Source organism: Vulpes vulpes, chromosome 10 (genome assembly GCF_048418805.1).
Source record: "Vulpes vulpes isolate BD-2025 chromosome 10, VulVul3, whole genome shotgun sequence".
Taxonomy (NCBI): domain Eukaryota; kingdom Metazoa; phylum Chordata; class Mammalia; order Carnivora; family Canidae; genus Vulpes; species Vulpes vulpes.
The window spans coordinates 18,379,212-18,395,728 of NC_132789.1; the positions used below are offsets into that span (position 1 = coordinate 18,379,212).

Consider the following 16,517-nt stretch of genomic DNA (forward strand, 5'->3'; position numbering starts at 1 on the left):
CCAAAACCTGTTTATGTCTATTGTACTTGCCATTAAAATGATATATTTTAGGTAAACAGTGGATAGGATAAAATTTGAGGGGAAAAGGAAATCGTATCTATGAAAAGTGTTTGAGAAAGCCCTAAAAAAATCAATTTCCTGGGGCACCTGGGTGGCTTAGTCAATTAAGCGTTTGCCTTCAGCTCAGGTCATGATCCCAGGGTCCTCAGATCGAACCCTGCGTTGGGCTCCTTGCTCAGCGGGGATCTGTTTCTCCCTCTGCCTCTGCTCTCTCTGTCTCTCAAGTAAATAAGTACAACAAAAAACAAACAAACAAACAAAGAGAAAAAGTCAACTTCAAAAATATGAACTGAGAAGGAATTAGTTATAGAGGTAGAATTCGGTAAAAGATTGGGCAAGGGCAGCCATTAAAATCTGGAAGGGCTTTGTATTCTGCTCTGCAAGTGTCTTTAAAAAAAAAAAATTCTCATTACATTTAAGTAAACCAAAAGAGACAATTATCTGACTTATACAGGAAAGATGACAGGAGACTTTAATCAATTAACCCATCATCAATTAATTAACCCAGTATTAATTAGTTGCTTAGGTTACTCAATTGATCTAATATTAATTAACCCAATATTAATATTGGAAAATTAACATACAGAATACAAATTAATATATAGAGCACTTGTGCGGGTAAGTTAATATAAAAGGTGAAATATTCTAGGATATAAAATCTCCTGTTTTTCTGCTTTAACCAACTTTTCCAACTAATCTCCCCCAGCACTAGTCAATGAGAAAATAACATCATGCTGCATATCATCTGTCATCAGGGAAATGCAAATTAAAACAAGATACCACCACATGCCTATGAGAATAACCAAAATCTGGAACACTGACAACACCAAATGTTGACAAGGATGTGAAGCAACAGGAGCTCTCACTCACTGCTGCTGGAAATGCAAAAGGGGACAGCCACTTTGGGAGATAGTTTGGCAGTTTCTTAGAACAGGAAATATCCTCTTACCATACAGCCCAGCAATCATTGTCCTTGCTTTTTTACCCAAAGGAGTTGAACACTTTTGTCCACACAAAACCTACACACACAGATGTTTATTCATCATTGCCCAAACCTGGAAGCAACCAAGATGTCCTTCATTAAGGAAATGGATAAATAAATTGTGGTCCATCTATACAATGGAAGATTCAGGCCTAAAAAGAAATGAGCTGTCAAGCACAAAAGACATGGAGAAAACTTCAATGCATATAACTAAGGGAAAGAAGCCAATCTGAAAAAGTGACATATTATAGGATTCTAACATACGACATTCTGGAGAAGACAACACTATGGAGACAGTAAGAAGATCAGGCTACCTTGGGTTGGGGGGATGGGAGGGATGGGAGGGAAAAACAGACAGAGTACAGAGGACATTTAGGGCAGTGAAAATACTCTGGATGATTCTACGATGATGGATACCTATCTTTATACATCCTTGCAGACCCACAGAGTGCACAACACCAAGAGTGAACCCTAATATAAACTACAGACTTTGGGTGATGATGATGTGTCCATGTAGGTCCATCGATTACAACAAGCATTCCACACTGGTGGGAGATGCTGGTAATGGGGGAGGCCGTGCATGGAGGGTGGCCAGGACATATGTGGGAAATCTCTGTACCTTCCTCTCAATTTTGCTGTGAACTTAAAGCTGCTCTAAAAAAAAAAAAAAAAAAAAAAAAAAAAATTTAAATTAAATCTTTAAAATTAAAAGAGAAATGATAGCAGACTAGCATCTCAGCTATACCCAAGGACATGTTCAAAGTGAACACCGGGAATGCTATTTGGCCTTAAAAAGGCAGGAAACTCTGACATGTGCTACCATGGGGATGACCCCTGAGGATGCTATGCTAAGCCATCACAAAGACACAAACACTGTAGGGTTCCACCTAAAGTAGTCAGAATCATAGAGTCAGAAAGTAGAATCTCCTAGGCTGTGGGGAGGGGGACTAGGGAGCTATAGAGTTTCAGTTTGGGCAGATGAAAAGAGTCCTGGGGATGGATGGTGGCGCTGGCTGTACAACAACGTGAATGTGTTTAATGCCACTGAACTCTATACTTTAAAATAGGTATAATGGTAAATTTTATGTTATGTGCAGTTTAATACAATTATAATGCTAATCCAATGAACAAGTCAAATATCTAGGCTAGTACAAGGCAAAAAAGTGAGACTGCACTGTTTATGGCTGAAAGAAAATAGATAACTTCAGCAAAACATGTGCATGAAGTAAGAGAGGTGGCTTTTAAGTGAATCCCACAAAAAGAAGAGAAGGGGAAGGTCTATAACAATGAACTAATCCTAACATGCTTGATGGTCACAGGGCAGTGCTTGGCACCTGGTAGGCACTTGCTGGTTGATCATGACTGTCTTACCCCAGCCTCCGGAAGAAGGAGTTGTGGGGAAGCATGTCCACTCACACAGGCAGGATGCCTGGCCGGACGTGCTCCAAAGGGGCCACCTGCCCCACTATAGTCTGGAAGCAGTGGGGAAGGCTCCAGATGGCCTCCAAGGAATCTACTCCCCTCCATCCCTCTGGAGCCTGAGGGGTAACTCAGCAGCCACAGCCAACAAATTGTTCTCAAAGAGAACGGGGACACCTTTGTCAGAGAGACTATGGAGGACTTAAAGGAGGCACAGAATAAAAATGCTGAAAGAAGCCAGTCACAAAGACTACATATTCTATGATTCCATTTATAGGAAGAGGAATCTATCTGGATAGAAAGTAGGTTGCTGGGGCTGAGGGCAGGTGGTGGCAGAGAAACCTAAAGGGTGGGAGGTTTCTTTTGGGGAAGGGTGATGGACAGTTCTAAAATCGACTGTGATTGTGAGTGAATCATATGGTACGAGAATCACAGCTCAATAAAGTTGACATTAACAGGAGGTGCACCTGGCTGGCTCAGTCAGTGGAGCAGGAGACTGTTAATCTTGGATTAGTGAGTTCAAGACCCATACTGGGTGTAGAGATTACTAGAACAAACAAACAAACTTAGAAAGAAAAAAACCTGCCACTCTTCTTAAAAACAACAACAGTGGCAGAAAGGTGCCTTCCCTCTAAACTTCCTCCTCGGGTTCCTCTGTGAACACCAGAGCCACCACCATCACTCTAAGGGCTGCGCTCATTTCACAACAATTTATTAAAGAACATTTCCTCGATGCCAGGAAGAGACTCTTTGATGTCCATCCCTAGCCCCCCTCAGAATTCTTACCTAGTTAGAAGAGAAGGATGCATAGTAAAGGCTCAGCTTTCTTGCCTAGCCCAGCACCCTTGCTAATTTCCTGGTCTCCACGTTACTATGGCAACAGAAAGCTTCCATCAAGAGCTTCTGGGGCGCATTCAAAGGGACTGCAATGGGGACCCAGGTGGTTGCAGTCACTCTACCCGGTAGCTCCCAGGCGTTGGTTTCCTTGCTGATGGGTACTGCAGGGAGAAACAGGCCGGGATCCCAGGAAGCAGGGAAATCGGAAAAGGGGAGGAGGCAAACAGAGTGACCTATAGGTCTGCACTCTAGGCTGGCTGGCCTAGTGGCCACCCCGAGTCACCATCGCCATGCAGGAGGAAGAGAGGGTGTTGGCTATATCTTTTAGAGGCTGTGATCTAAAACAGCATCTTGAGCACCTGAGCTAGTCTCCATGTCAGCATGACCATATTTTTAGGCAGGAGGAGGCAGCTTCTCAGCCCAAGTAACCTGGCCGGAAAGCTTACGTGAAACATCTGGGGAGGAGGCAGTTGACACACTGGGACCCCAGTGTTGTGACAGGTGAGTCTCACACCTGCAGAAGCTTCCTGCCCAGAGGGCCCCAAAGACTCTCTCAAGGGGCCTGAAGTCCCTGCTGTTAGGCTGTCGCATGGAACCACTGGGATTGAGGAGGGGCAGGCCTAGGGGATGCTGGGCAGGCAGCCTCCAAGATGGCCCCTAACGATCGCTACCTTCTACTGAACGTTTGGCAGTCCCCTTCCACAATGTACCTATATTGCTCTATGTTGTGGCCCACACAGTTCAGGAGAGGTGACAGTGTGTGACTTCCAAATCTATGTCATAAAAGACATCATGCTCTTGGATCACTCATAATGGGGGAAGCTGCACGTTGTGAAGGCACTCAATCGGCCCTATGGAGTGAGCCACATGGAGAAAACCTGAAGCCCCTGCCCACCAGCCAGCAACAACCCACCAGCCACGTAAGCAAGCCACCTTACAAATGGCTCCTTAGCCCTATCAAGCCTTCAGTAACCGTAGCCCCAGCCAATATTGCGACTGCAATCTTGAGAGAAATCCTGAATCAGAAGAATTCAACTAATGATGCCTGGGTAGCTCAGTGGTTGAACATCTGCCTTTGGCTCAGGGCATGATCCTGGGGTCATGAGATGGAGCCCAAACCCACTGGGCTCCCTGCAGGGAGCCTGCTTCTCCCTCCACCAATGTCTCTGCCTCTCTCTGTGTGTCTCTCATAAATAAATAAATAAAATCTAAAAAAAAAAAGAAGAACTATCCAACTAAGCTGCTCCTAGATTCTTGACACAAACTATATAAAATAATAAATTTGAATTATTGTGTTAAGCTGCTAAATGTGAGGGATCCCTGGGTGGCGCAGTGGTTTAGTGCCTGCCTTTGGCCCAGGGCACGATCTTGGAGACCCGGGATCGAATCCCACGTCGGGCTCCCAGTGCATGGAGCCTGCTTCTCCCTCTGCCTATGTCTCTGTCTCTGTCTCTCTCTCTCTCTCTCTCTCTGTGACTATCATAAATAAATAAATAAAAATTTAAAAAAAAAAGCTGCTAAATGTGGACACTATTTGTTACACAGCAGTGGATAACTGTTACAGAGTAGCTCCAGCTGTGCCTCAGTTTCACCTTCTGTAAAGTGGGTTTAATGATCTCTACTTCATGGTATTGTCACAAAAATCCAATAAAATACATGTAAAATTACTTGGTATGTGGTTAAGTGCTTAACAAATGGTAGATACTACTAACAATAATGAGATAGTGTGACAAGTACAATTATTTCCACTTATAGTCAAGATACAGGAGGACCAGAAAGGTTGGAGGACTTTATTGGTCTAGAACAGGCCCTGAATGGATGTTTTTTTGAAAGCAGGTGATTGATTCTTTGAGAAATTCTGCCCTAGAGAAACTTCCAGATACATGCCAAAATATCACACAAGAATTTCACTGTCAGGGTACCTGGGTGGCTCAGTCTGTTGAGCATCTGCCTTCAGTTCCAGGCATGGTCCCAGTGTCCTGGGATTGGGCCCCATGTTGGGCTCTCTGCCTAGCGGGGGGCCTGCTTCTCCCTCTCTTTCTCTGCTGTTCTGCCTACCTGTGCTCTCTCTGTGTGTCAAGCAAATTTAAAAATTTGTTTAAAAAAAGAAAGAATTTTACTGTCAAGTGTTTATAATAGAAAATGACTAGAAATGAATCAAATATCTATCAATAGATAGCTGGGAAATAAATCATAGTGGAATACAACACAGCGGTGTACAAGTAATGAACCAGAACTAACTGTATCGACATGAATATAAATCTCTAAATATAATGCCACCCCCCCCCAAAAAAAGGCAGGATATACAGTACATATAACATGTTAAAGCCTGCAAAACATCACTATATATCATTTAGTACTATATATACATATGGGTAAAAACAAGAGCCCATGTATGGATGTAATAAGTAAGAAATTCAAGATGGTGATTATCTCTGGGAGGGAAGGAAGGGAAAGTGACAGGGGAGAGGATGCCCAGGGCTTCAGGGCATTGATAATATGTGCCTTTTTTTAAAGATGTTTGTTTGCTTGTTTGTTTGTTTTTAGAGACACAGAAAGAGAAGAGTATGAGCGGGAGGGGCAAAGGGAGAGGGAGAGAGAATCTCCAGCAGACTCCACACTAAACGTGGAGCTCCATCCAGGACCCCAAGATCATGACCTGAGCTGAAATCAAGAGCTGAACACTCAACCAGCTGTACCACCCGGGCACCCCAATATGATATTTCTTAAAGTGGGGGGGGGGCAGGAACACAGGTACCCTTTTTATTATCTATGCCTTCTGGATGGCTGAAATATTTGATAAGTTAATAATAGATGTGCATTAAAAAATATCTAATACAATCATGCATGGGAATTTGTTTTCTTACCATTTATTTGTGCCTTCTATTATATCTGTGATTTCATTTTGCTTTTAGGAAATAAAGCAGTGGTAATAACACTGTAAGGTGGCAGACAGTAACTGCACTCCTCCTGGCGAGCACGGAGCCCTCGTCGTCAAATCACTATGTCGTATACCCAAAACTAATATAATATTGCATGCCAACCATACTTCAACTTAAAAAATAACGAAATAAAATAATTGGTTATTTTGGCTATTTAACAAGAAATGAAGGAGTAAGGCTTAAATTTTTGGAAGAAAGAAATATCACTCCCCCCAAGTGATTTGCTCTGAAAACAACGCTTATTTGCATGTCTGAGACCATCCCGAATCCAGAGCATGAGCCAAGGGCCAAGGACATTGGGTTGGAGGACTTTATTGGTCTAGAGCAGGTATTCCCTCAAACCCTGTCCCTTGGGGATGCCTCAGGCACTGGGCCCGACCCCACTGGGTACGCAAACTGATGATGTCAGGAGTCTGGGAGAAGGGCTGCTGGGGGGCCTCTTCAGCTCTAAATCAGAAGGAGAGGGGGAAAATCCAAGGAGGCTAGGGAAAGGGGCAAGGGGACCTGTATGGTACATTTTCTTTGAAATGAAGTTGAGTCATTCTGGAGCCATTTCAACGCAATATAGCCTTCAGTTGGGGAGTTTTGTGTTTCCTAAGCAATAGAATCCGACTCTGCCAGCAAGAAGCGCTTGACTGCTGTTTCTTAAAGATGCATAAAGGTTTGTTTTGTTTTGTTTTGCATAATAGACACATTTCCCAAGCAGCCACTTTGCAGGATCTTTGTCAAGTGTCAGGATAAGCTTTTAGAGAACTCCTCCGTGGGCCGCGAGGAGGCTATTTCCACCCAATACGGAATGCTTAAGGTGGAGCAAGCCAACTTTTCAATATCGCTTCAGGGACCATATTTTGTGCATTCAACGCAGCTGAACGCAGTCAAGAAAACTGTGATGGAAGAGAGTGAATGGGAGAAGTGATGCCTGGTGAATCACTGGCCCCTGGTGGCCACAGGCAGTGGGTGCGCTCATCTGCCGAGGAGCATTTGTGATGTTCCTTCCTGGGTTCCCAGTCACCGTCCCCCACCCATTTTACAGGTCTAAAACAGGGATTACGGTCTGGCAGTCCTCCGTAGCCAGTGGGCAGATATGCCAACTCTTTAAAAATCTGGAGAATTTGCTTAAAATTCTAGGCCTGACGTTTCTTTTGAAAAATTAGAAAATCTGTCAACTTGTGGGTATATTTTTAAAAAATATTTTTTTAATTTATTCATGAGAGACAAACAGCGAGGCAGAGACATAGGCAGAGGGAGAAGTAGGCTCCCCGTGGGGAGCCTGATGTGGGACTCGATCCCAGGACCCAGGATCATGACCTGAGCCAAAGGCAGGTTCCCCTGGATGCAATTCCTTTTTTACAAACTAAAATGTAGGCTAGAGCTGAGAAGCTGCTGCCCATTTTGGATAAGGCAGGTACTCTCACCTTCTCCACCCTTCCCACCAACCCCTGTTGTCTCATAACCAGGCAATTTTACTCGTCAGTCGATGGTTCTGATGTAGCTTCTGGATTTGCTGCCCATGGTTCTAAGCTCATTGAGGAGGTGACACTGGCATCTCAGAATGTGGAAAGTGCCTTTATTGTTTTTTTAATTTTTAAAAAGATTCTATTTATTTATTTGAGAGGAAGAGACAGAGAGCTAGCAGGAGCAGGTGGAGGGACAGAGGGAGAACAGGGAACCTGACACTGAGGCTCCATCCCAGGATCTTGAGATCATGACCTGAGCCAAAGGCAGATGCTTAACTGAGCCACCCAGGTGCCACTGTATGGTGCCTTTATAAGCAGATGATGACATCACCTTATGCCTGGGAGGGGAAGAAGTCCACAAGCCCCATGATACCCAGTTCAGTGGGGTAAGTGACAGCTAATAAGAGGTAGCTACATTTGAACACATACCTGTCTGACCCCTGAGCCACACTGCTTTCTACTCCACTAACCATCTCTCATAATTAGCTGGTTGCATAGCAGGCCCTCCTCTGGGAAAAGTTTTTAGAGTATTACTGCTTGAGTCATCAGAAGTGAAATTCGCAGGACTTCAAGAGAACAATGTTTGAGACCTTTGTTCAAAAGACAGAAACAGAAGCCCCAGAAATAACCACTATCCTGATTTTGTTTCTTAAAAACACCATGATTTGTCCTGCTTCAGGTATTTGAGTCAACAAAATTTCTTGAGCATTTACTGTGTGCCATTCTCCATGCCAAGGGCTGGGAGCTGGGGGAATGGGGAAGGGTTACAAGACACAAACAGGAAGCACAGCTAGCAAGGGCCAAAGCTGCTTGGCCCGTCCCCTTGCAATGCACCCCGGCCCCCATGGTGTCTTTTATGACAGCACACTTCTGGCTGTGGGTCAGCAGCTTGCCTAAACTGGTAGCAGATTAAGACCTATGAAAGGACGTGGAGTCTCTCCTCAGTGATTGGAGCCACCCCCAGGTCTGACAATTTCTTCTGGGAATAACAAAAAGCAATGACTTTGTGTCTTGTCTAGGAATAAATGCAACAGCAGATATTTATCAAGTGTTTGCTTTGTGCGAGCCATGTTGGATCTCACTTTACCCTCACAGAAAATGCTATGAGGAGGAATCATCATCACTGTCCCCATTTTACAGAAAAGCAGACTGGACCAGTGAGATCAGGTCACTTGCTAAATGTAACTCAGTTTGCAAGTGGCAGAGCTGGTACTGGAACCCAGGGCTATGTGGCTCCAATGGTGACACCCACAACCTCTGCCTGACAGTGGCTCCCAGGGGGAATGTGTGTCACGGAGAAGGTCAGATCTTGAAGAGTCAGGCCTCAGTGGATCCTGAACTTGAGGCCAAAGTCATGGTAGGCTCTTTGTCCCCATTTTACAAATGGAAAATCTGAATCTTGGAGTAACTTGCTCAAGGTCACAGCTTAGATGACAAAGACTGAATTGAAGCCCGCGTCTCTCTGCCTCCAGAATCTATATGGCTAACATCTTAATGCTTAGCATTTCTGGGCACGTCCTGGATGTTATTTTATTTTTAAGACTTTTATTTATTTATTCTTGAGAGAGACACAGAGAGAGGCAGAGACACAGGCAAGGGAGAAGCAGGCTCCTTGGAGGGAACCCAATGTGGGCCCCGATCCCAGGACCTGGGGATCACGACCTGAGCCAAAGGCAGATGCTTAACCGACTGAGCCACCCAGGTGCTCCCCGCCGCACCACCTAAGATTTTACTTATTTGAGAGAGAGAAAGGGAGCACAAGCAGGGCGAGGGGCAGAGAGGGAGAAGCAGGCACCGCACTGAGCGAGGAGCCCTACGCGGGACTCGATTCCAGGACCGCCCCCCCCCCATCATGACCTGAGCCAAAGGCAGATGCTTAACCAACTCAGCCCCCAGGCGCCCATGGATGTTGATTTTCAGTATCTGTGAACAAAGACGGAGGCTTCAGCTCTCTGCTTCAAGGCGAAAATCCCAATCTGTCTGGGAAGCTAAATAAACCTGCCAGTTCCTCCTCGAGTGGATGCAAATTGAAAAGAGGAAAAGGTAAAGGGAGGTGAGAAAGGGGGCAGCTGGCTACCCTGGTACCCCGGGGTCGAGGCTAGGGGCAGGTGCTCCGAAGTCAGACTAACAGGGCGGGGGCGTCCTCATCTTACAGCTACGGAAGCGCAGGCCCCGGCAGCGACCTCCCGGCAACCGCGCCCGCTGCTCCCGCCTGCCGCCCCGGCCCCGCCCCCCCGGCTGCCTATTGGCTGCCGCCGGCACGAGGCCAACACAGGAGCCAGCCAATGGGGGTGACCCACGGCGCGCCTTTCCCGGGGCGGCCGACCCCGACGCTAGAACCCGGAAGTGCGAGGGGCGGACGAGTCGGGGAAGCCAATCCGCCGCGACGAGGCTGGCCGGCCGGCCAATGGCGAGTTGGCGGGGGCGGGGCCAGAGGGCCGGCGGCGAGCGGGGCCTGGGAGCCGGCGGCTGCGGAGCCTCGGAGCGCCGGGAAGCCGCGGCGGGGTCGGGCCGCAGCGCGCGGTAGGAGGGGGCGAGCCCGGGCGCCTCGGAAGGAGCGAGCTGGGCAGGGGGCGGCGGGGAGGGGAGCCCTGGGCGGGATCCAGAGGGACCTCCGTCCAGCCGCTTCGCCCCGCGGGCCTCAGTTTCCCCCTTCTGGGGTGGTAGGGGTGAGACGTCCGCATCTCTTGCCTGCCCCGCGCAGACCCGGGTCCCTGGCGAGCTCCACCCTGCCGCGGATTCCGTCTCTCGGGGAGCCGCCCCGAGCACCGAGACGAGGCCGTGAACCCCCACAGCACGCCCAGCGTGCCCCGGTGAGAGCACAGGCCAAGCCGTTGCAGGTGTATCAAGGAGCCAGGCTCCCCGTTGGGCTGTAAGCCCTGGACCATCAGAAGCCTAAGCAGTCCTGTCTGGGTCTTGGAGGCCCGGCGCCAGAAGCAGGCCAGAGCACGGGCCCTGGTTGGAAATAAGGTAGAGATCAAGACCTGGGCACTCTTCCCAGATGCACTGGGGATTCACTCCTGATGCTTCTATTTACTCGCAAAGCCTTCTGGAGTTTGACTTACTCTCTCTGCTTCAGTTTCCCTTGCCTGTAAAATGAAGCTGGGGGTAGCTTTCCTTCATAGGGTGTTAGGGATTGAGATAAATGCATGGCTAGCACTCAGCCTAGTGCTCAGTACACCATAGTTGCTTAATAAATGCTTATTGTTAGCATAGTGGTACTTGCACACCAGACCCCTCCATTCCCGCTGCCAGCCGGAAGCACATGCCCACTGCCAAGTGGAGGGTGAGTGGTCATCTACTCTGGCCCACAGCTTACGTTCCTCTTGAGATGCTTGGACTGCCCAGGCTCTAGGTGAGATCCTTGCTGCACAGGTAGGAAGGGAAGGCTGGAAGGGTAGCAGCACTGTGGCTAATACCAGGGTGTGGGCACAAGAGGCGGGCACCCATGTGGCAGCAAATCAGGCCACCAAACGGTTGTATCAAAGAACAGACCTCAAACCACCTTGGCCAGTCTGGATATGCCTGTGGTCAGAGGTCTGTGGTCAAGGGGGGTGACTTTGGAGCCATGGGTTCCTGAATTCAAGTCCTAAGGCTGTCCCTTACTCAAAGGGCTTCATCTCTCTGAGCCTGTTTCCTCATCTGGAGAAGTGGGATGGACAGTAGCATCAGCTCCTGTTGAAGATTACAAGAGACAGTATGTGTGAGGTCTTTAGTGCTTAGCACAGGGCCTGGCACACAGTAAGCGCTCAATAAATGTTGAGTGCAGTGGCATTACTTTTCAGAGTTACAGTGCCTTTGAAGTGGTACCAGTCCTCCAGGATGGCCCCTTCCCATTTATATTCACTTCCTGCCTTGCCCACTCCCCCCTCTCCCTGAGTCATAGGGAAATAAGAGGTGTGGGGCCCTCCAAGCCCCAGCTGAACTCAGAAACCTATCCTGAATGTGTCCCCTTCCCCTGCTTCATCTACAACTCCTGTTTCCCTGCAGATCCTGCTCTCTGGCAACTGAGTATGTGTGGGGGGCCCACCCCTAAGTCCAGATGACACTCATGCCGATGGCTTCAGTGATGGCAGTGACTGAACCAAAGTGGGTGTCAGTCTGGGGTCGCTTCCTATGGGTGATACTGCTGAGCATGGTGTTGGGGTCCCTGCTGGCACTGCTGCTGCCGCTGGGGACCCTGGAAGAGCAGTGTTTGACCGTGCTTAAAGGCTTCTACCTGCTGAGGAGCAAGTTGGACAGGGTGCAGCATGCCGTCACCAAGTGCACCAGCCCGTCCACAGAGCTCAGTGTTACCTCCAGGGATGCAGCACTGCGGGTGGTCAAGACCAGGGCCTCTCCAGGTAAGGCAGACTGGCCACCTCCCTTCAATCCTTAACTGGGTAGATTGTGTCCCATGTGTCTGGTGAACAGGTCCGCCTTAAGCTCCCAGCCTAGACAAGATGGCAATTGGCTGATACAGCGTCACCAGCGTGGTGATGGGGAAGCAGGGGAGCATACCAGGAAGGCTCCCTGGAGGGAAGGCCTGAGCTGAGACCCCAGTGTAAATAGGAAAATGACCCAAAGGAAGAGGCATGAGGGGAAAGTGTACCAGGCAGAGAGCAGAGAGTAAGAGAGCCTGGGCATTTGAGAAAAAGAAGCCCACTGAGCTCCTTTTTCTCAGCAGGTGGAGGGGCTGGTGAGGGAGGGCTATATCTAGAGCAGTTTCTTGCCCTCTGCACTGTCCGCTGTGGTGCATTGTAGGATACTGAGCAGCATCTCTGGGCTCTACCCACTGGATGCCAGTAGCACTGCCCCCCTCAACTTGACAACCGCAACACGTAACACGTCTTCAGGCACCACCAGCTCCCCCTGGGGGGCAAAATCACCCCTGGTTGAGAACCACTGGGTTAAAAGATTGAAAGAACAGCCCAGGGAATGGGGAAACCTCCAGAGTTAAGCACCAGGGGAGCAGCTGTTAACAGCCTATGCCTAAAGGGACAGGGCTAGGGACCAGCATCACCAGGATTGATCCAGGATAGGAGAGAGCTGAGAATATAGGAAAGCCAACCAACAGGAGCTGCGGCCACAGCCACTCACTTTGGTACTCAGAAGGCAGGGGGCCAGGGAGTCTAGGCAATACCTCCCAGGGGACACACAGACAATCACCAGCTGTGGGGCACAAATGCACCCATACATGTGAAGTGGTACCGTGAACAGAGTAGCCGAAACAAGCCCCCTGAAGGGTCAACACAAGGGATGGCTCCCCGAACATCCTCTGCCCTCCCTACCCTCTCTGCCAATGCTTCTCTGGCTCTTTTCTAGCTGGTAAGTTGGAAGCCAAAGCAGCTCTGAACCAGGCTCTGGAAATGAAACGCCAAGGCAAGCGGGAGAAAGCCCACAAGCTCTTCCTGCATGCCCTCAAAATGGACCCAGACTTTGTAGATGCACTCAACGAGTTCGGCATCTTTTCAGAAGAGGACAAGGACATCATCCAGGCAGATTACTTATACACCAGAGCGTTGACCATCTCGCCCTACCATGAGAAAGCGCTGGTCAACCGGGACCGGACACTGCCATTGGTAGAAGAGATCGACCAGAGGTATTTCAGCATCATCGACAGCAAAGTGAAAAAGGTCATGTCCATCCCCAAGGGCAACTCTGCGCTGCGCAGGGTCATGGAGGAAACCTACTACCATCACATCTACCACACGGTCGCAATCGAGGGCAACACCCTCACCCTCTCAGAAATCAGGCACATCCTCGAGACCCGCTATGCCGTGCCAGGGAAAAGCCTGGAGGAGCAGAACGAGGTCATTGGCATGCACGCAGCAATGACTTACATCAACACAACGCTCGTTTCCCGCATTGGGTCTGTCACCATCAGTGACGTGTTAGAGATCCACAGGCGGGTGCTGGGCTATGTGGATCCAGTGGAAGCTGGCAGGTTTCGGACGACACAGGTCCTTGTGGGACACCACATCCCTCCCCATCCTCAAGATGTTGAAAAGCAGATGCAGGAGTTCATACAGTGGCTCAACTCCGAGGATGCCATGAATCTGCACCCAGTGGAGTTTGCAGCACTGGCCCATTATAAACTGGTTTACATTCACCCTTTCATCGATGGCAATGGAAGGACCTCGCGCCTGCTGATGAACCTCATCCTGATGCAGGCGGGCTACCCACCCATCACCATCCGCAAGGAGCAGAGGTCTGAGTACTACCATGTACTGGAAGTTGCCAACGAAGGCGATGTGAGGCCATTCATCCGCTTCATCGCCAAGTGTACAGAAACCACTCTGGACACTCTGCTCTTTGCCACAACGGAGTACCCGGTGGCACTGCCAGAGGCCAAACCCAACCACTCCGGGTTTAAGGAGACACTGCCTGTAAAGCCATAACCCTGGAAATCCTCCCTTGGTGACAAGGGTGTCCCGGAGAGAGGGAAATCTTAGCACTTCTAGAAACCGGACTGTCTCCCAAAGCAAAAGGAGACAGAAAAAGGACTTAAAACATTCTTTACCTCCAAATGTTTTAGTTAAAAAAAAAAGAGAAAACCTAAATTATTAAGCCCTATGTCTAAGGTAACTTATAATTCAGCCCAAGTTATTATTTATTTTCTCCTCTTGGGCTAGTAAATGTTGTATGGTGTCCGTGCTGTCTGTGCTGGTGGCCCTAGGTAGGCTTTGGGGGCATCAGTGCTGTGTGTGTGACCAGAACACCGGTTCTGGAGCAGAATTTGCACTCACGTGGGGAGAGGCCAGAAGTGTGGAAGGAGGTCCAGAAGCCATAGGAGGAACTCCTCCAAGTGTTCTGTGATTTGACCTGAGAGGTCAGCACTCTTGGGGAGAACCTGGTTCCAGTTTTGAGAAATGACTGAAAGCTTGCTTTCTTAGAGAATTTTGCTCTCCTACAAAGAGATTAGCGTTGTGACTAATTCTCATTAGTAGAGCAAACTTCTGAGAGGTGAAGTAAAAATGTTGACAACATTTTTAGTTAGATACCTTGCTTGTTTCAAGGAAGTCCTGGAGTCATAGCTTGCACACCCTAGTACCAGAGGCTGTTATTTTTCCCTTATCAAGACTATTTTTCTAATTAAGAATAGGGGAGCGGCCAGCTTGGTTTTCTCTGTGTATGCAATGTTTCTCACACTTCGTTTGCAGCAGCTCAGACCAGATGTTTTAGTCTGCAGATTCTCTGGGTTTGTCAACTGAATCCTACTGCAGATCAGGTACTGTGCGAGTGGCCAAGTCGGCCCTCACCCCCGACTCTTGAGTTGAACGTCTTGTGTCGGTAAATACTCAAGAACACATCTGTAAAAACAGTTGCCACATCGACACCAAATAAGAATTTTTGATAATTAGATGAAGTTTCTACCAAACTAAGAAAAACCTTTAAAAACAGCCAGGATGCATCCCTTTTGTCATGCAGTTTTATCCACTTTCTGATTTGACCCCCACCTCCCACAGCCATGGTACTGTCCAGCATCCCATCGGGGAAGCAGAAGAGATTGCCTAGAGTAGCCTTATTTTTCTAGCAACTTGTAGAATGATAAAACATTCTATGTAATACGGCCAAGTTTCTAAGTCTTCGTTCTATGGAAGAATAATTTCCTGTACCGTTAATATATTGGCACAGGTGCCGATATGACTGCTGCTATGCTACTCAAGAGTCCAAAGGGCCACGGGTTCCTCTCCCAGTGACAGAGCCTGGGACATCTAACGCTGTCGTGCACTTTGTCAGGGTCAGAATGATGGTGAACACAAAGTGTGGTCTCTGACTTGGAAGTCACAGCCTGACTGTAAAGAGGTCACTGTTCTGAGGTAGCAGGTGCTTATAACTTACTTGTAGGATAGGCACAGAGTCGCTTTCTGAAAGATTGAGAAAAAGATGTGTGAAGTGGCCCCAAGTGAGAATTATTCAAACCTTTATAAAAAAATATTTTCATACTTGTATGCTGCCATAAGGTATCTCTTCAACCTGAACTCTTCTGGCGTCTTGGTCTTAGCAGCACACCAAGGAAGCCTGACCAGAAGTGCGTAGTTTGTACTATATAGAGAAATGTGCACTTTAGCTTTATTGTGAAGGATGTTATTTTAACAGATTACTGACTCTAATAAAGTATTTTATTAATAAAGGCCTGAGACCTGCCGTCTTATTCAAGAGATGTTCCCATCTGTCATAAAGATGGAGGAGGAATTCTTTCAGAACTTTTAAGCCCTGTTTGTATAATGGCAGAAGAATAGATGCAAGATAGTAATTTCGACAAGAAGGTGATACGGAACTATGTGGGTCAGCTACCTACCTGCACTGGCAGGGATGATGTACTTACTGGTCTTCCACTAACACGCCAGTAACTCAGATGGTGTTTCGTGCTTCTGTTTACCATCAGTTCTTGATTTCCTGGGGAAAACACATAAACCCACTCACATGTTCCTGACACTCCGTTTCTAGGACCATCAATACCCTGAGCTCAAGTCTGAGCAGCTCCAGTTCCGTGTTGACATGGGAAAGCACAAAGTGAGGGCAGAAGACTGGCCAACAGCAAGAGAGAATGGTGAGATGTGCAGCAACAGGAGTGAAGCCACGTCAGCCTGGACTGGTCAGGAGATGCTCAGGGCTCCTCGGTGGCAGTTCCTGCACATCCCCAGTCGCTTCCATGGGTGGGTGGCAGGGGTGGGGTGAGTGCCCATTCCAAAGAACACAGGAGGGACCAGCGTTACGGCATACGTTCTCCTGGCCACTATTTGAATTTAATTCACGAGGAACACCTAACCAAAAATGTTTTGTGCAAAAGAGAAAGACACGGTAGAGAGGGACCTTCAGAGACTTCAGAGGTTT

At 48.2% G+C, this 16,517-nt stretch overlaps 1 protein-coding gene across 2 annotated transcripts; it reads left to right on the top strand.

Moving 5' to 3' along the window:
• Window positions 1-10,091: 10,091 nt before the first annotated feature.
• Window positions 10,092-15,813, top strand: FICD (FIC domain protein adenylyltransferase). 2 transcript variants are annotated; one of them, XM_025986640.2, is made up of 4 exons: window positions 10,092-10,220; window positions 10,402-10,667; window positions 11,688-12,040; window positions 13,002-15,813. In XM_025986640.2, the coding sequence occupies exons 3-4, from the start codon at window positions 11,740-11,742 to the stop codon at window positions 14,075-14,077; spliced, it is 1,377 nt and encodes a 458-aa protein (XP_025842425.1). In that variant the 5' UTR covers window positions 10,092-10,220; window positions 10,402-10,667; window positions 11,688-11,739; the 3' UTR covers window positions 14,078-15,813. The 2 variants fall into 2 exon arrangements, with proteins under 2 accessions (XP_025842425.1, XP_025842427.1); XM_025986642.2 differs by having other exon boundaries at window positions 10,402-10,510.
• The last annotated feature ends 704 nt before the right edge of the window (window positions 15,814-16,517 follow it).

What these genes read in the sequence shown, in the direction of transcription:
- FICD (XM_025986640.2), top strand. Translation starts at nt 11,740, where the DNA reads ATGACACTCATGCCGATGGCTTCAGTGATGGCAGTGACTGAACCAAAG. An exon ending in CAAGACCAGGGCCTCTCCAG is followed by an intron (nt 12,041 to 13,001) that starts GTAAGGCAGACT and finishes GCTCTTTTCTAG; the next exon opens with CTGGTAAGTTGGAAGCCAAA.